We start from the raw sequence: 19,539 nt of genomic DNA, 5'->3' as shown, positions 1-19,539 counted from the left end.
ACTTGAAGTCCCCTTTTTGCCTTTTAGCCCATGTTTCTCCATCTTTTCAAGATCGTCATCAGTAGAAGCCATGGCAACAGCCATTAGATTAACATGCAAATCCACACAGCTTTCTTATCCTTCCAAACTAAGAAGTGTTCATTTCTTCCAGTTCAATCGTAGCGTACCAGCCAGCTGGCGACAACAGCCACACGTTCGATGTCACAGCAATGTTTAAGTCCATTGGCATCTTCCTTGGGATATTCAGTGGTTCTTTTGCAATGGGAGCTGCTACAGGAGTAGTCACTGCTTTAATATCCTTTTCACTGGTATTTCAGAAAGTGTATTCCATGCTGTTAGAATGTGTTTCATATAAGCATAAGCCTTTATGATTTTCTGTTCTACTTTAACGAAAGCTACTAAAGCTGTGTGATTAGAGGGAAGCCATGTAATGTTACCAATTGTATAGAACATGGTCTGATTTCCTTACAATGCGCAGTTTCTTTCTACATCACAAACATTATATCATTGGGATAGTTAATATAGACCACTTAATTTTATTTGAAGGAGATTTCAGATATTACCCATTGTTCATAACTTGCAGCTTAGTTGATCTAAGTCCTGCACTTGTTATATAGCTTTACAAAAGATATATTGGGAGTTAAATTCAGTGTGACTTCTTCTGTGAGTCAGGCAAGCAGGATCTGGCCTGATGTATATACCTGGCACAATCAACATTTTAAAGGGAAGATAAATACTTTTGTAGTGATTTTAGGTACGCCTGAAGTATGAATTCCCATGTATATTACCAAGTTGGGGACAGTAAGTCATCAAGAAAGCTTTCTGTAATTCTTTAAATCAAGTTTACGTTACATCTCAATTCTTGGATTGAAGATTATGTGAAGTTAATTATCATAGGACTGATCTAACAGCTATTAAAGTCATTGAATATGCTCCCACTATAACTCAGTGTATAAAAAAGGGAGGGAGGGGACAGAGGGGGGTTATCACCATGTCCTTACTCTGCCACTGCCCTGCTGTTAGTATGGGCTCTCTCTGCTTCTCACCTTGCTTTTGGAAATGTGTTCTGATAGGTTTGGGCTCTACAATAATATAAATGTCTGATACTCAGAGTCTTCCTGTTTATTTGTTGCATGTAGTGTAGCTACAATCCGCTGTGTTAATATATTGTCCTTAACAGTCTTCAACGTCACCAAGTTCACCAAACTCCGTGAGTTCCCCTTGCTGGAAACCGGTTTGTTTTTCTTGATGTCTTGGAGCACGTTCTTGCTGGCTGAAGCATGTGGTTTCACAGGTAGGATACAGCGTGTTAGCTGCTACGAATGGATAGGAGAATTAGGGATTCATATAGCTGAGACACACAATAGCACATATGTGTTGAACTACTAAATGGCTTCCCTATGAGCAAATGTATTTATTGCAGCCAGTAATCTCACTCAGCATCAAGTAACTTACACTCCACCACAAAACTTATCATGTAGCCTAGGGGGAAAAAATCTAGTGTTTTTTGTTGTTTTTTTTAAAAATTTAAACAGTGTAAATTTCATGAAACTCTCTTGGGAGAGAAGACTAGAAGAAAGGAATGCAAAAGTTATAATTATTTCAATATTTTAGTGCTGCATAGAAATCAATAAAATATAAATAAGTAGCTCTGTTTCCCATTTTACGTACAAAAGTTTTAATGTGGCGTTGTGCTCCCCAGGTGTGGTAGCAGTGTTGTTCTGTGGAATCACCCAGGCCCATTATACATTCAACAACTTGTCTACAGAGTCTCAGCATAGAACTAAACAGGTAAGAACTGTTCAACCTCTGCGAATACCAAATTCACTTTTCTCTCTCCTTTGCAAGAATTAGTTGGGTTTTCTGAATGTGCCTGGCTTTTACTAAAAAATCACTGTTATGGACGTATTTTATAGGCAGGAGAGCACCTTTGTCTTATTGCAAGATAACTAACTACGTTTATTTTTTCTTTAGCTGTTTGAGCTTCTGAATTTCTTGGCAGAAAATTTCATCTTCTCCTATATGGGACTCACGTTATTCACCTTCCAGAATCACGACTTCAACCCTACTTTTATAGTGGGAGCCTTTGTATCCTTTGGAGCAACCCAATTTAGTGAGCATTTCAGGCAGGAGTAGGTCAGGGTGTAGTAGGGAGCATTTGGTGCATAGTAACGTGGTTCACACAGCCAGTTAGTGCATAGCATGTGAGTGTGCTGTAGATATGCACCCCAGCTTACTGCACGCTACCTGTCTGCATAGACAAGTCTGTATGCATTTTTGTCTCTGTTGATGATTTTTAAAGATGTCAGTATCTGCTTTTGCCAAACTTTTATGTCTGTTACTTTATTCCATGTCAGTGGATATTATAACCACCTCAGCCTGAAACTCTGCATTGAATTGTAAATGTGCTATTGAGGAACTAAGGGTGATCACGTGTTCCTGTGGTACTAAGCAAAACTAATGGTTTTGCAAGGTGGAACACTTCCAGGTAGAACAAACCATTTACATCCGACTTTCTCTGCTGATCAGGATCGACTGTTAAACTTGGCTAATATCTGAAAAACTCCTCTCAAATCAGCAGCATGAAAGTGTGAGCTGGTGCCTACAAGTAATGCGATAAAGACTTTGCTGTTCTGCATGGGCTAGTGCTAATGCAGACTGGGGACTTGTGCTCAGACAAATAAAAGGGAATCTGGGTGTCTCAGAACAAAGAGTGAGGGTTGTGAGGAGTTCAGTATGGGAATGTAGGGAAACCAGTACAGCCTTGTAAAATTGTGTTCTCCCGTTTGCCTGGGTTGAGTCACTTATTTTTGATGGACGAATAAAATATCGTTAGCTTTTTCTTTGTCAGGGTTGGAGAATAGATACTGTGGCAAGTGTGGTAAATGGTCATGATTTTTTGCAAGGCTGTGCTAATGTGCCAAGGGGATGGAGAGCAAAGTCCTGTCTGGGGAAATAGACAAGAGTAGTATATTGTGCACCTGCAGTGGAAACTGGCTTAGGGAACGGGGACTTTCATGAGCAATATGATGCAAATGTGTCTCATGCAATTCATGACATTCGGGAAAGAAAATAAAGGCTGGAAGGATTTTTGCAAGTTATTGTAGGCAGAATTGGAACCTGGCTTCAAGGTTATTGTTACCGTGGGGGACATCCGTATTAAAAGATACAGTTTAAAAGGGAAAGGCAAAAATGTGAAGGGGTTGGATCTCCAAGGCTGTGGAAACTGTGAGAGTATTCCCTGTTAACTGGACTCTTACAGCTTTTATTTCACGGGATGATCTGTAGGGACTGTGTCTTCTGTAGAGCATGTGTCCTTCAAACTCGAGCAAAGCTTGGAAATCTGGTACCCTTGGGAGTGTGACTTGAGCAGAGGGATGGACGTAGCTGGGATACCTTGAACTCCAGAAAGGTCCCTGAGGATGATAAAGTTGCTAGTTGACACACATGCAGCTAATAGTTTTTGAGGTTGAACATGAGCTGGAGAGGAGGGAGTGGAATGGAGAACTTGTGATTTTTCCCCCCCCCCTCTTCCCTGCTACGTAATTTGCCCTGTATTCTTTGTCTTGTTTCTTCTGTTTATACTTGTCTCTTTATGATTATCTTGAACTGCAGTTCTGGATTCTGCTTAGATAAGATCGTAGTTTGCCCCTCACCAGGATATCAGTGCACCTGAAGCTGGGTTACTATCCATTAATTGCAATGGATGGGACACTCTTCAAGTTTCTTAAGAATCCTTGTGTACAATAGAAATTGACTTTGAATGCAGATGTAGGGTATAGTGGGAAATGAACTGAAGAAAAAATATCCTTAATGTGTGTACGAATGTAGCTTGCCATCTTCCTGGGAAGAGCTGCTAATATATATCCCTTGTCCTTTTTACTTAATTTGGGAAGAAGAAACAAGATTGGAACAAATCTCCAGCACATGATGATGTTTGCCGGTATGTTACCCCTGTCCCTGTGTCTCTTCCCTGCCACTCCCTCTCATGAATGCACGAGTAACCACCCTGTTGAACAGCCTGAAACACCCTTCCTCCAACTTTAAACTCATCTGGGCTACATGTGAAACCAGGGCCTCACCTCAGATATCCACATCCTAGCTAGTTAGTATAAATGTGTCCGTTTTGAGTGCAGTTCTTCTCTGTGACATACAAAATGGTATAGCGCTTAAGGGGTCAGGATACATTCTTAGCTCTGCCATGGACCAGCTGTGACCTCAGGCAAAATACTTAACCTCTCACTGCTTGTTTTCCTCATCTTTAAAATGGGGATTGTAATGCCAGCTTCACTCAACTCATCAGGGCACTTTGAGATCCTCCAGTGGCTGGTGCTCTAGAATGCAAAAGATGATGAGAACTTGATTGCAGCCAAGAGTAACCTGGCAGGCAGAATGGGCATGGTTAGTCTAGGGAGAGGATTGTAGGATGCCAATGGTACGCATCTTAGATTAAATAAGCCCCTGTTTAGGAATTGTAGAAACCTGGAGATGGACAGTGGGAACCATCATGGGCTGCAGATTTCATGAGGCTACTGGAGTTCACCTCTTTGCCTTTCCTCTCAGGATTGCGAGGCGCCATGGCTTTTGCCCTGGCCATTCGAGACACTGCCACCTATGCTAGACAGATGATGTTCAGCACAACGCTCCTCATTGTGTTTTTCACCGTCTGGGTTTTTGGCGGTGGGACTACAGCCATGTTATCTTGCCTGCATATCAGGTGAGTGAGACCTTTGTCCCCCCTCCTCTCTTTTCCTAGAATGCAGTGACCCCCTTGGAATCCTGTGCAGTATTATTCTAGCAGGACTCAGTATTATTTGGTTCCTTCCAAGGTGCAAGTCTCTGTGATTTCCCCACTCTGGAATCTCACGGTTGGGCCTTAGAGCTGAAACAGTCGTCACTTCTAATCCCCTTATCCCATTATGGCAATCTGACATCTGTTTCTATGGAGGCAACCACCTTCAGCTGTGGACTTTAAGCTGTCTGCTGGCTGATACTCAGCAGTAAGTGCTGCTTAAGCATCGGGATCCTATAGCCTGTAAGAGTTTTTCACAGGTGTGGAGGATAGGGAGATCAAAGAAACCCACCTCCTTTTTTTCCTCTCTACCACTGTTCTCCCAAACATGCAGAATTTAGGATTTTTAAGGAGGGTAGATGCTTCCTTTTGTGATGCCCTGTATATGCACACACACCTTCTTGTGTCCGATGGCTTCTGCATCAAGTGATGACACCAGAAATGTTTGGGTGCATTGAATATACACGCTGGGTGCCTCCCAGCAGAGCCACCAAACCAAAAGGCATGGGTGTGCAGAGGAGTCAACCTTTGGAGAACTGCCATTCATTTTACTGGGAGTCTGAAAATGTTCCAGCCCTTTCAAATGAGAATACAAAAAACTGAATAAAGCCTAGAATCCTGTTTTTTTTTTTTGCCTGGAAGTAAAAAAAAAAAAAAAAAAGGCAGTTCAATCTTTGCATGTTCTCTTATGCTTGTATGGAAGACTGCTTTGTTATACAGGTGAAATGAATCCTCTTCACCACTGGGTGTTGCTGTAGATGGATACTGTGGTAACTGGCAAATATTCAGTAGCAAAGTAGAAACAGTAGGTAACTTGGGTTCTGAAATAAGATGTTCCTGATGGTGGTTACCCTTGGGCATTAGTGCACAGGTTCATTTTCGTAAACCCTGCCCACAACTAAGGCCAGTCCAGGTGGAGTCATCAAAACACCTCAGTCACTTTATCTTGGGCATCTACCATGTTTCCTCCCCCACCCACCACTGGATGAAATACTAGAAGAACTACACCGCCAGAGTTTTTCAAAGGAGCCAAAGATACACTTGCAAAAGGCAGAGTGGCTTCTGCAGCTAGTGTTCCTGTGAGGGATGGCCAGCCAGTGTCAGTAACACTCTGGGGAGAGCATGCTTCACCCTCCCCTTCCAATGCTCCTCTGCTGAGTCCCACCCCTTGTGAGAGCAAAAAACAGGCGTGGTACGTTGGACAGCTTTTTCTAGGATCATATTCATGATTACTGACACCCCCACATAGTTCTGTGTGTTGTAACTGTGGCCTCTGAATGCATTTACTTGTACTCAGACAGCGCTATTAGCACACTTGTGGGGAGAGAGGGCTGAATTTTGAATATTGCGAGTGAGGTGTGTTAGCATGCTCTGGAACCGTGCTCAGTACATGCACATCAGACCCGTTTCCTCGCACAGCTCTGGTGCCAGTTCAGGAAAACATTTAAACACATGGTACAGCTAGATAGTCTTCAGTGGGACTTAAGCATGTGCTTAAAATTAAGCAGGTGCTTTAAGTGCCATTCGGAATAGGGACATTGATGGACATCAGCCCTGAGCTGCTGTGATTGGTGCTAATCCATTTCTGGGGACGGGGGGGCTGAACAGTGTGTGGAAGCTGGAAATTCTGAGATAGGCTTGTGATGCGGATAAACGTTTGTCCATTATGGGCAGTCTCTCTCATATGACTGGAGCCAAATCTGACCCTACCCCTCTGATAGGAAAAGCTGATAAATGAGCTTAACCTGCTATGGATCCAAACCTAAAAGAGAGCGCCTCCAAAGACTGTCACACATGTCTGTGGGATTGTTTGTGTTCACGCTAACCATTTCCTTTTGTTCTCCTCCACAGGGTCGGTGTAGATTCAGATCAAGAACACTTGGTAAATATTGTTCCTTAACTGCTTTCACATGAACCTTTATCTAGGGACGTGCACCACATGTCAGGTAGCAGAAGGTTGCATAGAACCATATGAATGGTTTACATGTATATCCACGTGCTCTTTTTTTCTTCCACTCCAGCCCTGGGGTAGGTGGAGGTTTTTAGTGCCATTCGGTGAAGATGTGAAAGAAGGGACATGTCTAAACCTGAAAGAAGGTAGTGGGAAAAGCATCACAACACTCTGTATATTATCACTTCCATCTGTTCCCTGGTACAATCCCTCTCTCCCCGTGCTGAAAAAAACCCTTTTCTAAACTTAAGCATGGGAGCCAAAAAGCCTTTACACATTTTAATTTGATTTTCAAGACATGCTATATATAGGGTGCCCTAAAGTTGGAGTGTGACTGGGTTTTAAGACCAGAACCCTAATTTTCCTGCTTCTGAGGTGTTTGATCTTTAATAATACTTAAACCCTTCCTCTTCTTTATCCCAGCATGTAACGCTTTCCAGCAGTTTCCTTTGATGCTATCTTCTTTTCTGTGCCTGCTGGGCTATTCTTAATCCTTGGGTTGTCACGCACTGCTGTTTGTTCGCACCTCTGTTGCCTTGCTGCATTTGTTTATTTTGTAAAACAGGAAGTACTTACAGCTCTAAGACGAAGACTCATGCAGTGCCCAATCAGAGTTATTAAAGTGTGCTCTGATAAAATAGCATGTAACTGTTCTCCTTGTAGGTGTGACACCTGCACCATTAAGGCCTGAGCTGCTCTGTATTTGGAGTTCTCACTGAAATCACTGGGGTTCTGCTTGTGAGGATCCCATGCATAATAAGATCTGTAGGGGGGTACTCTGCTCTCTGTGATTACTAAGATACTGTTAGGAGGAGCCCAGACCCATCAGTCTGCAAGCCAAACTTCTTTGAAATATTTGATTGAAGGAAAAAAATCTGAATGCCATAAGCCACCCATTTCTAAACTGGAGGAGTTTGAGATATTGTTCAAGTAGCAAAAACAGTGAATCCATGTGAAGCATCTGCATATAAAAACCTCTTCTTTAAGAAATGATGTCATTTGAGTAGCAAATACTGCAGTGGATTAGACGTGTTCTGTGTTCAGCTTCTTGATTTTTCAAAAGTAGCACACTGCACTGGTGGGCATTAAAAAACATGGCCTCTGCCCCCAACAAGTTGGCTCAGTTATAGGGACAAATAAGATTAGACAAAGGGGAAGGGAATGGGAGGGAAGTCTTCACTTCCATTGGGAACGATGTGTAATTCCACTTCAAACTGTTGCAGGACTGAGGTTTGTGCTGGAAAGGTGGTGGAAGGAAGTGGGCTCTGAGGCTGAGGAGTACTAACACCTCTAATTCAGAGACTTTTTGGCTGGTCACATGGTACAGGCTGCACCTTCTTATTTCTGCTTCCTAAACTGTGTTAAAAGAAGCTTCTGATGAAATACCTCATTAGTATTCTATTGCCATGTAAGCAATTGCTGAAGGCTCCACAAGGATGTTACAGGACCGTCAAAAGAAGATGTGTGCATTAGAGAATGATGAATTAAGGAGCTGTGAAAAAGCTGGCGAACCCCTCTTCCTCGACATACACGTATAATCAGAACAGTGGGTTTTCATGCCGATCCGGTTCCAAGAGAAAGAGAATTGCATTGTGCAGTCATCGTTTAACTTGTGACTCTTTTGCAGGGTGCCCCGGAAAGTGAAAGGAGGAGTACGAAAGCAGAAAGTGCCTGGCTGTTCAGGCTGTGGTACAACTTTGATCACAAGTATCCTTAATGGAAATAAGAACACGTAAGAGCCAGAATCTGGCTCATCTGAGTAACCCTATTAACTCAGAGCATGCTTTGTCCCCTGGGAGAGGAGTAGCCAGCATTAACTGATCCATTGTTCTTCTTTACTTCTTATAGTGTCTGCACCTGTGAGAATTTATCCAACTCTTACCACCAACAGTTTTAGAAGAATGGCTCTTCTCAAAGCCAGGCTCACGACAAGGATCACGATATGGAATTATTTAAGTTCCGTGTGTGTGTATGGTTCTTGTGGCAAGAGTCCAGTAATAAGTTCAGAAGCTCTTCTCAGCCCTTTCCTATCCCGTTACAACATTCTGAATTTGTGCTGTGCTGTCTTGCTTGTCCTAATGCATTGCAATGAATTAATAGTGAAGTGATTTGCCAGGCTCTTACGAAAGGTGCTGTCTTCTGGAAAAGTGGTGGTGTTGCCCTTTTTAGAAAAGGGTGTTAAACTGGGACTGTGTTCTGGTATGTTCATTACGCTCGTTTCCCCATTCATTTGGTTGCAATCATGTTTCCTCGTTTGATTATGATTTGCATGGTCCCAAATATCTAGATTTCCTTTACAAATTATGTTTGGAACTGGTTGCTGTATTTTGGTTGAATACTTTTAGTTGAAAAGTTGAATAGTCCTTGTAAAATGCTCTGTATTCTTTAATGCAGGAAGTGGGAAGAAGGCTTTTTTTAAATAAAGAGGAGACATAAGCCTCTCGGAAACTAAATGGTTCCAACATTGAGCTTGTTCTGCTGAGCATTAGCAGGTCTCTGTGTTGCCTGTGCCAATAGCAGCTGCAGCTTTTTGTGCGGGGGAAAGCTACTGACTAGCATGTAGGAAGGAAGTGAATGCACCATGCAGGAGCAAACAGCTGGGCCCAAGCTCCAGCATGTGCATGCAGAACTAGATTTGGAATCCGGTCATGGTTTTAGTCTCCAACACTTTTTTGTTAACCCAATGATGGGATTTTCCAAAGTAACTTAGAAGCACAATGGGACTTAAAATCATTGGAACTTGTGTTCCTTAAGTCACACAGGGTGCATCTTCATTAGGGGGGAAAAAAATGTGTTCTTACCTCACGTTAGCTAATCTTTTAGTAGCTAATAATTACTGCTAATGGGCAGTAACTGACTGAAGATGAAATCCTAGTGAAGACAGAGCGGTTTGTAGTTTGTACATGAGTTAGGAAGCTAAGGTAAAGACTTGGAGAGCCTAGGGATTGCCTTGGCCTGCTAACTTGTGTGCAAACTAACTGCCGTGTCTTGTCACTATTTTACCTCTTGTTAGTTCCATGCAGTAGCTAACATGAGTGAAGAATGCCCCTCCTTTCCTAGAGAAGACAATGCCTTAGGCACTCTTGAAAATCCCACCCAAAACCTTTACTGTTTGCTCTTAAACACACCCAGAAAATAAAAGATGAAGTGACATTTTGTCCTGAGACAGTGTGCCGGAGACTGTTGCCAGAGAACAGCTATAGCATGTGAGAAGGGATACACGCAGCAAATAGCAGAATCAGCAGCAACGCAAAGGGTCTGACATAGACTGGACTGACTTCTTGCCTCTGTTGCTTGATGCTGTGTTCTCAGCAGGGCTGCTTGATGCTCTGTTCTCTTTCTTGGCTCCATAATCAACAGACATGTTTAAATCTTGTGCTCTGTCTGTCTCAGCTTCGTATTTCTGCCCCACGGCATTGTGCACTTTGATTTATAAATACAGCCATGCTCTGTCTCTGCCTTAACACACCCCACAGCTATCTGAAGCCTCTGTTGACGCACAGTGGCCCCCCTCTCACAACGACACTGCCTAGTTGCTGCGGGCCTGTTGCCAGATGCTTGACGAGTCCTCAGGCTTATGAAGTAAGTCTAGTACTAGTCTGCCCCCGTGTTGTCTGAATCGGATGTATTTATCTTTCTGTCTACTTTCTGGAGTATGTACATTGATTCCTTAAGTCCAATGTTTTGGGGTTTTTCATCTGTTATCTGAAGTTATAGAATATAGTAAAAGTATTTATTCATCAGCTTTTTCACATGAATAGTGTGTTGCCAACACATGGGTCACTGTTGGGAACTATCTTGGGACTCCTGCTCCATGAAACAGCTGATGCTGGGAGCTTTATGAAAAGTCAGACGCTTAGTCTGGCAGATGAGGCACCTCCCTTGTGCATTTTGCCTTCACAGCTGAAAATAATTGGTCACAAAGTGACTGTGGCCTCGGAGGTGGTTGTGTCTTCCATATCATGTGGTGATTGTGACATTTCCCACAGTGGGTGGATTGAATTAGAAACCAGAAAATTGCCAGTCAGGGTCAAACTGTTTATAGAATCATGACACCAGCAGTTCTTAGTACCCATAATGCATCTGGTCACTTGTGAACTGTTGTACGTGATAGCCTCTTATGGTGGACTCTGTCCATACCAAGGGTTTAGTGAGAAGTGACAGCTCAGAAGAAACATTGAGCTGAAAGCCCTTGTTGTCCTCACTCAGTTAAGCTAATGTCTTATGCTTGTGTGTTTGGATTGGGGAAGCCTTTGAGGGCACGACTTTGTGGTCAGAGATGTGAAGGAGAATCCATCACTGGATACTGCCTCTTGTCTGTTGTTGGTTGTTCTCAGACTTCGGGACCAATTCTAGCTATATGTATAAGAAACCGATAAGCAAATAAACTCTTGATTCTGTTTATTATTCAGAATCAAGAGCAACTGAAGGACGATGATTCCGACCTTATTTTGAATGATGGAGACATCAGTTTGACATATGGGGATTCTACTGTGAATGCTGATTCTATCACTTCTGGTGGCACGTCGAGGAGGATTGTGGGAAACAGTTCAGAAGATGCACTGGATCGGGAGCTGGCATTTGGAGACCATGAACTTGTAATACGGGGAACACGCCTGGTCCTTCCCATGGATGATTCCGAGCCTCCGTCAAGTTTGGTAGATAGTGCAAGACATGGCCCAGCGTAAGATTTATGTTGCTCGATTTAATTGACAATAATATCTGCATATGTGATCACGAAGAAATATGTACTACCTAAAATCTAATGCATGTCTCAGAATGTCTAAGCTGTATAAATATTATTTATATGGTGCCAGAAGAATATAAATATTCTCTACAAGTTGGCTTGTGAAGAGCAAGCTGCAGTTTCTTAAGCTGAAAGCCATGTTGACTGCATTGTGTAGAAAGAAACTGGTTTTTAGCATAATAATCTTTTGCACATGGTGGACTTCTTTTCAAGTGGTGTGATGTATGGCCTTAGGTCCCAGCTAGGTAGGGAAAGTGGCTGATTTCTCTGTTAGCATTCAGAATTCAGCTTGACACAGACTAGAATGACAAATGAAATGTTTCCTTTGCTTTGCTCTACCTAGAGTTGTTAGGGAGGTGTCAACTAAAGATGTAAATTGCTTATTAGTCGCATGACGACTGTTTTGGTCTCTCATATCTCTGATTGTCAAATACACACATTATAAAATTGGCAAAATCTCTGCGCAAAGATTGGCCTGATGGTCTAGTAGCCAGCCGTACTCTGCACTGCTGTATTTGGATCTGAGCTGGGGTCCCCATTTATCCAGGCCAGGAAGCGGTGTAAGGCATCATTGACTCAGAATCCTTTGCTCCTGGGGAGGAAAGGGAGCATTTTGCTCTGAAGTGACTCACCCACTCTACTAAGCCACTGTTTAGATAATGGGGCATCAGCAGAAGCTATTTCCAGCCGTCCTCTGGTCTAGGGTGGGTCACCATGATGTATGATTTTTCAGATGGGGGCCCAAAGCTTCACAGTTTGTGTTTTGCAGTTATATTTGAGGGAAAGAATTGATCACACACAAGCTGCATCAGGCTTATTGCACAGGCTTTGTAGTTGGTGAGTTTGCATTTCAGGTGTGTCTTAAACAGCTTTTCTAGAGATAACAAACACATTTTTAAGAGGTGATTGAGTTCTGAATTTTGGGAAGGGGCCATGTCTCAAGTGATTGAAGCCCTTTTACTCATTAGTCATTGAGGAAACTAAATAAACATACAAGTGTACTGTAGTTCCATGCTATACCACGGAGTCACACCTATCCAAACAGGAAGTGTAAAGGCTGTAAATTGAAACTGTAGATGTAGATTTCTTAAGAGGTATTTAGAAATTGAGGTGGTACTGGAAGGGAGTCGTCTGTCCTCCTGTCTAGTTGAAATTGTTGCACTTTGTTTGATACACTGCATGCTAAGGAGTTATTATACTCTCCTCCCTGATTCATTTTCATGTCTCTTACGGTTTATAATAAATGTTTGTGAGCTGCCATGTTTTTACATTTTTCCAAGGAAGAGCACAGAACAATTTGCTATTTCACATTAGTGTACTAGGATTTATTCTTCAATGATGGGAATGGCCAAAGGTGCAGTGAAAATTTAAGAAGCTGAGAACTCTTATTTCTTGCTTTCCCCAAGAAAAAAGTTCCAGCCTAGAACTTAACTGTGTATAATTTATTTTTAGTCGCACAATCAACCAGTCCTTTCACAGTCACAAATACACACACTAGGCTGATTTCCGAGTTAGCATTCACTCTGTTAAAACAAGAGCACACTTCCTCAAGATAGCATGGGACCTGATCCTAAGAGGTATCTGAGCACTCAAGTCCCATTGACTTTGCTTGGAATTGAGATCAGGACCTGAGACCCCACTGTGGTTTTCTTTGGATGTTTACCCACCACTGTTGTGGAGTGGGACATTCGTGCAAGGGGGAGGAGAAATAAGGAAATACTTAGACTTTGACTGAGTGTATATTTATAGTTCAGAAAATAAAATTACCTTTTCTCATTTTCTCAGGTCTAAATAACATTGCCTTAAAATTACCGAAGTGGAACTAATTTTTGCAGTTAAACTATCCCCAAGAATTCCCCCCCCCCCTCTTTTCAAGCAAAATGTATAGGTTTTTTCTATAGGACTCCTCCAGAACTGTGTACATTCTGCGTTTATATTTTAGGAAATCAGAATCTTCATTGCACCCAGTAAATGGCAGTTTTAGCTGTTAACATACCCATTTGTTGTTTAGTGCTAGCCAGTTTGTTCCCTGCTATGCAGGGTTTCCATGCAGTGTGAATTTTATATTATGTCTGTATCTTAACTTCATGTGTTTAAAAAAAAGAAAAAAAGTTAAAAAAAAAAAAAGTTAGTGTTGATTTTTGTTTGCTGCACTATTATACATCAAATATTCTTTTTATTTTGCCTGTTTAAAAAGAGGTAGGTTCAATAACTACCTCCTGTTTTTTCCTCTGTAAGCTGGGTGACTGTGAATTCAATTTACAAAGATCCACGCTGATACCATAGAATGTGGAAAACACAGCTATTGTTCAGTATGCCTCTGATAAGAGCACATCATCTGATTTCTTCAGTTACTAGGTATTCAAAGCAATTTGAGATTGCTTCCTAATCTCTCCCGGTGAAGGATCCACTGCTGTCAGAGCACTGTAAACCCCCAGCTTTGCCCACTTAATAGTTTCAGCGGAGAAATACCCAATCACTCCAATCCCAGTCAGAATCCTACTGCATAGAATTCCTATAAGGGGAAGTCTACACTGCGGCTTCGAGGGTGCTTCCCAATGCAAGTAGACAGATGCGTTGGCAGTGTGGCCAGGATGGCTCCAGCTAGCGATCCCAGTCCAAGTCTGCCCGACTCCTTCAGTACTACCAGTTTGTGCCGCTGCAGCCACGCTGCGCTTTTTGGCGAGCTAGCATGCGTCTGTCTACCTGCATTGGGAAGCACCCTCCCAGATGCTGCATAGACATTCCTAAGAGACCATTCCTGAAAATTGTTTGCAGTGTTGTTGTAGCTATGTTGGTCCCATCTTATGAGAGAGAGAGAGAGACACGGTGGGTTAGGTAATCAAAGATTGGACCAACTTCAACTCAAGAAGAGCTCTGTGTAAGCTCAGAAGCTTTTTTTTTTCACTAACAGAAGCTGGTCCAATAAAAGATACTACCTCACCTACTTTGCACTGAGTGTGCTAGCAGCTAGGGCCTCATCCAGTACTTATTGGAAGCAGTGACAAAAGCCTCACTGGTCTTGTGTAGCCTAGGACGAAAGGTGCGGTGTTAGAATGTGTTCGCACACAGCCGTTCTGTTTGGAACTGGTCAAGTTCAAAACTAGGCAATGCTCAACTTTTAAAACATGTTAGTTAGAAGGCGTTAGCTAATATATGCTACTGTCACACCTTAAATCCTTCCCTAGACCAGGCCTTTGATTTGGAGTTAGGGCCTGCATGTGTTGCCTCTATAGCCTAAAACCTGTGAGAAATCAAGACTCACCTGGCAATACCAAGTATCATCACAAGGCCGGAATTAACTCCTATTAATTAACTGTTGTTAATGTCAGGTTTCAGAGGAGCACCCGTGTTAGTCTGTATTCGCAAAAAGAAAAGGAGTATTTGTGGCACCTTAGAGACGAACCAATTTATTTGAACATAAGCTTTCGTGAGCTACAGCTCACTTCATCGGATGCATTCAGTGTTAATGTGTTTCTCTCTCCAACTTTAATACGTTAGCTACAGTATTTGAATTGCCAACACATTACTTCAGTCCTAGACTTTTGGTGTCAATTAACATTTTAATTGATGATTGAAATACTTTAGATAAATATTCTAGTGTGTATTTTTGTGTAGTCAGGAATTATATTGTGTGTTAAACATAATATAAGGACTGCTTTAAAAATAAAAATGGAATGAGTGAATCAATCAAAGCTGGGATTCAAGAGTGACTTTATAGAAACAGCTCAAACTTAATAGTAAACTATTTCCTTTATTCTGTTGTAGTGGGGAATTCAGAGGGCTTGATCTTCAGTGGTGTTGAGAACCTACAGTTTCCACTTACTTCAAAGGAAGTGGTGAATGCTTAGCACCCAGAAAGAAAAGGAGGACTTGTGGCACCTTAGAGACTAACCAATTTATTTGAGCATAAGCTTTCGTGGGCTACAGCCACTTCATCGGATGAGCTGTAGCTCACAAAAGCTTATGCTCAAATAAATCTGTTAGTCTCTAAGGTGCCACAAGTCCTCCTGTTCTTTTTGCAAATACAAACTAATACGGCTGCAACTCTGACACCTGTCGCTTAGCACCCAGCATTCAGGCCTGTAGATCTTTTGCCAAATATGTAAAACAGCCCCAGATGCACAATTTTACAATGCTTTTATAAAGATTTAGAGATGTCACCCCTTGCGAATCCTCTCATCTGTAAATTGAATTGACCTGGGTTTTGCACATGGAAAAGCACTGTTGATCAAGTTTTGATTTCTGCTAGTATTGTTGAATTGTCCAGTAATGGCATTAACTTCAGTAGTTGTGGTGTTTTGTGCAATTGGCTTGTGATAGTTGATGATCATTATTGCACCTTCTGTTTACGCTGACTAAATCTTTTACTGTTGCATTGTACTGTGAAAGAAGGATCCTAGGCCTATAAAAAGTTTTTTTTTTCCCCTTGAATAAGTCTGTAGTGTTTCTTTAATTCACAGGGAAATAAAAACCTGTAACAAAGACATGACATTTTTGTATTGTTAAAAGAAATTTTCACAGCCACGTGATAAATGGATAAATGATCAGCCACTGCTGCAAACCACTGACATTGCATAACGTGGTTTCTTCCAATTAGAGCTAATCTATTTGGAGCAGTAGGCTGGAATGTTAAAAGGTGTTCACAACTTGACTGTCCCAACATCAATACCAACTTTGGAATGTGGAAGGGAACTAGGGTGGGGAATGGCTGGTGCTGCACAAACCCGGAACAAAAAAAAAATCTTTGCCTGGAAGAGTTGACAATCTTTGTATAGGCTCAGAGGCAGCAGGTGAATACCACAGACAGCACAAGGAAACAATGGGACAATACTGGTCATATGGGAACTGGCCGTCGCAGTGTTGTTGTCATTCAATAGTACTCTGTAGACTGCACTGACTCAATCAGGGCCCTACCATATAGTTAGGGGTCGTGGTGCTGCCGGAGGTGTTGCTGTCAGAGACAACATAAAACAAAGGGGCTGACCACCTGTGGGTTCTGAAGACCCCACTCAGGTGTTAGCCCCTGGATCCTGGTTTAATTCTAATTACAATCTGCTCACCCAGATTTCCCCCTTGCAGCTGCATTTTGAGACTGCTCTCCTCTCCACTTCGTCTCCTACCCAGTTTTGTGGAGCCGTGTGCCGTTGGAGCAGCCATCGTGTTCCCCAGCTGAGGTGGCTTGGGGTTGGGTGAAGTGGTTCCTGTTTGCTGTTTAAGGCCTCAGAGGTCCTTCATCATGAAAGATGTTATGGAAACTTCAGAGATGTAATCTGGGGGTTGTTCTCATTCCCAACGCAAGATGAGCAGCTAACTTTGGAGTTTTTAGTGGCTGAAAATCCCTTATTCTCTGTAGCCCTGTGCCATTCATAAATCTTCATGGACTGCCTATTGCCTAAATTTGTATGCAGTGTGATGAGGCGTCCACCCCACACTGGCAGAGAAGGAGTTAAAAGCAGTTATTCTGTTGCGTAGGCAAAACAACGGACCTGTTCTCTTCTTAAATAAATCGACTCTTCTGTAAAACTCTAACCCACAGGGACTGAGGAAGGTAAATGAATCAGTGTATCGTTGTTCATGTGTAAAAATGTATGACTTAGTCAGGCAACGTCTTCCACCCCACACTGGCAGAGAAGGGGTTAAAAGCAGCCTGGACAGGCTGTGCAGGGAACAGCCAATAGGAGAGTGGCTGTGAAGAACCGCCAGTCAAGGCCTAGCAGGTCCATATAAAAGGGAGCTTCAAGGCAGAGTATTTCAGTTACTGCAGGGAGCTCAAGGGAGAGGACTTGGTTCCTAGAGGGCTGCAGGAGGGTAGCACCTCAGATAGGGCAGCTGCTAGCAGGGACCATGGGAGCTAGAGAGCACTCCTGGCTAGCTGCTGGGACTTGCAGGCTTGAGGCCCTGGCCACTAGCTACAGCAGTGTTTTTCAATCCGTTGGTCGTGACCCAGTACTGCGTTGCAGCATGTAAGGCACATGTCCTGGAAAAGCACTTCATGAACCCCCCTCTCTACGGGTGTATATGAAGCACTCTGTTGGAGATCTACAGGGCTGATTAATTCAACCTGGCGGCATGCTATCTCACTTCCTGTGAAGATATTAAAGCAGTTGTTCTGTTGCGTAGGCAAAACAACGGACCTGTTCTCTTCTTAAATAAATCGACTCTTCTGTAAAACTCTAACCCACAGGGACTGAGGAAGGTAAATGAATCAGTGTGTCGTTCATGTGTAAAAATGTATGACTTAGTCAGGCAATGTCGTCTTTTTAAACTGTGGCTGTACAATATTCTAAACGGTGAAGAGGTGATGGAAACTATGTAGCTTTCATCCTTACCCCGTTCGTGGCTAGAGCCCTGCACTCAGCAAAGGAGACATCTAATTTGTATTTTTTGAAGGCTTGTTGATTCTCCTCTGTGGTGGTGAGTCACCAGCCACTGCAGCTGACTGCCAAAGCACTGACTGCAGCCTGCAAGCAGCCTAGAATGCTTCTCACAGGCCCCAGAGACCAGAACTGCTTGCCCAAAGTCACATTTTGCCTTTGGAGCAGCCTGGAAATCTTCAAGCAAGTTCCTTTTCTCTGCAGAAATGTGTACAGCTGAATAGTGACCATACACTCAGCTGCTCAGTTTGATTTGCACAAACCTAACAAGTAAAACAGGTTACAAATGTTAACGTCACTATTACATGTAAATTTATTCAAGTTATTTAGAGGGGCATTAAACTCGGATAAAAAAACAAAAGCCTGTATTCAAAGAGAAAGATACTTACAGATTTACTTCATGCCCGTAACCTTTATATAGCATATTGGTGCTCACAGTATCTGGTGGCATTATATAAGGGACTGGCTTGTTAAGAGTTTTATAATGCGCATAAAATAACTATGTGTCAGAGTATAACAAGTACAGAGTAGGACAGTTACAAGGAAATAACCATATGCATCCTCCCACTGATCTGCTATGGTTGTTAATAATGCTTTCATAATAGAAAACAAGATACTCTGGCTTTCAAAGTGTGCAGTCACATTTTGAGAATTCAAATGTTTAAGTGTAAACCATAAGGAAATAAATTTTAATCCAGGACTCTGACTCACTGTAAAGATTGGTGTTGCTTGCCTTAGAAAGTAGACATGAAAAGAGCATATAAAATAATGAATGGTCTAGAGAAGATAGATCAGGAACTCCTGTTCTACTTGTCTCATAATGCAAACAAGAGGAAACTTGTAATGAAATGTAAATGGTCACAAATTCAAAACCGATAAAAGAATTTTTAACACAATGAAGAATTACCTGTGGAACCCACTGCCACAGGATGTCATTGAGGCTAAAAATGTAACAAGATTCAAAAAGGGATTGATCATTTATACTGATAGCAAGAATATTGAGTTATGACAACACATTCAGGAAGAGATCTTAAATCTCTTAGATCATTTTAGAGTTTAGGAGGAGATGTAAAGGTGGAGGCAGATTATTCCATATCTGTCTGCTGCAGGGTTCTTGCACCTTTCTCTGAAGCATCTGGTGCTGACCGGTGCTGGAGGCTAGACTGACCACAGTGCTGATTCAGTCTGGCAGAAAATATCATATTGCCCGTATATAAATCCACGGTATGCTTACATCTTGAATACTGTGTACAGATGTGGTCAGCCCATCTCAAAAAAGATATAGTGGAATTGGAAAAGGTATAGAAAAGGGCAACAAAAACAATCTGATTTGATGGCTGGAGATACGGGCAGCGCAGTATTCAAGAGAGTTACCAGGAACAGACAAGGAGACACAAGGAGAGAAACAGGAGTAAGCAGTGCATGGTAGTAACCACTGGGTCAGAATTGTGGCTATGAGACTGCAATCTTCCAGGGCGACATAGATCACGTTGCTTTGCACTTGTGGTTTATGGCACCAGAGTGCTCTGGTAGAATAAAGGCCCCATTCAGGAGCTGAGAGTTAAGAGAGGAGTAACCACCATCAGAGTGTATTGTTCCAGCTACCACTCCAATACCTTGTTCAGGTATTGAATTCAGTTCAGACTATCCCCTGGTTCTGTGGTTAGTGCAC

The 19,539-nt window shown here is 42.4% G+C and overlaps 1 protein-coding gene across 3 annotated transcripts in view; it reads left to right on the top strand.

Annotated features, from left to right (window-relative positions):
• Positions 1-12,942, top strand: part of SLC9A6 (solute carrier family 9 member A6) — a 34,926-nt gene extending 21,984 nt beyond the window's left edge. For all 3 annotated transcript variants that reach the window (XM_073358470.2, XM_078854280.1, XM_073358472.2), the window contains exons 7-16: positions 152-293; positions 1,189-1,294; positions 1,703-1,791; positions 1,975-2,088; positions 3,832-3,943; positions 4,564-4,717; positions 6,644-6,674; positions 8,371-8,450; positions 10,220-10,325; positions 11,156-12,942. In XM_073358470.2, coding sequence (XP_073214571.1) covers positions 152-293; positions 1,189-1,294; positions 1,703-1,791; positions 1,975-2,088; positions 3,832-3,943; positions 4,564-4,717; positions 6,644-6,674; positions 8,371-8,450; positions 10,220-10,325; positions 11,156-11,431 — 1,210 coding nt within the window. In that variant the 3' untranslated portion in view covers positions 11,432-12,942. The remainder of the gene's footprint in view (positions 1-151; positions 294-1,188; positions 1,295-1,702; positions 1,792-1,974; positions 2,089-3,831; positions 3,944-4,563; positions 4,718-6,643; positions 6,675-8,370; positions 8,451-10,219; positions 10,326-11,155) is intronic.
• Positions 12,943-19,539: the final 6,597 nt, after the last annotated feature.

Source organism: Lepidochelys kempii, chromosome 9 (assembly GCF_965140285.1).
Source record: "Lepidochelys kempii isolate rLepKem1 chromosome 9, rLepKem1.hap1, whole genome shotgun sequence".
Taxonomy (NCBI): domain Eukaryota; kingdom Metazoa; phylum Chordata; order Testudines; family Cheloniidae; genus Lepidochelys; species Lepidochelys kempii.
This window is presented reverse-complemented; position numbering and strand designations above follow the sequence as displayed.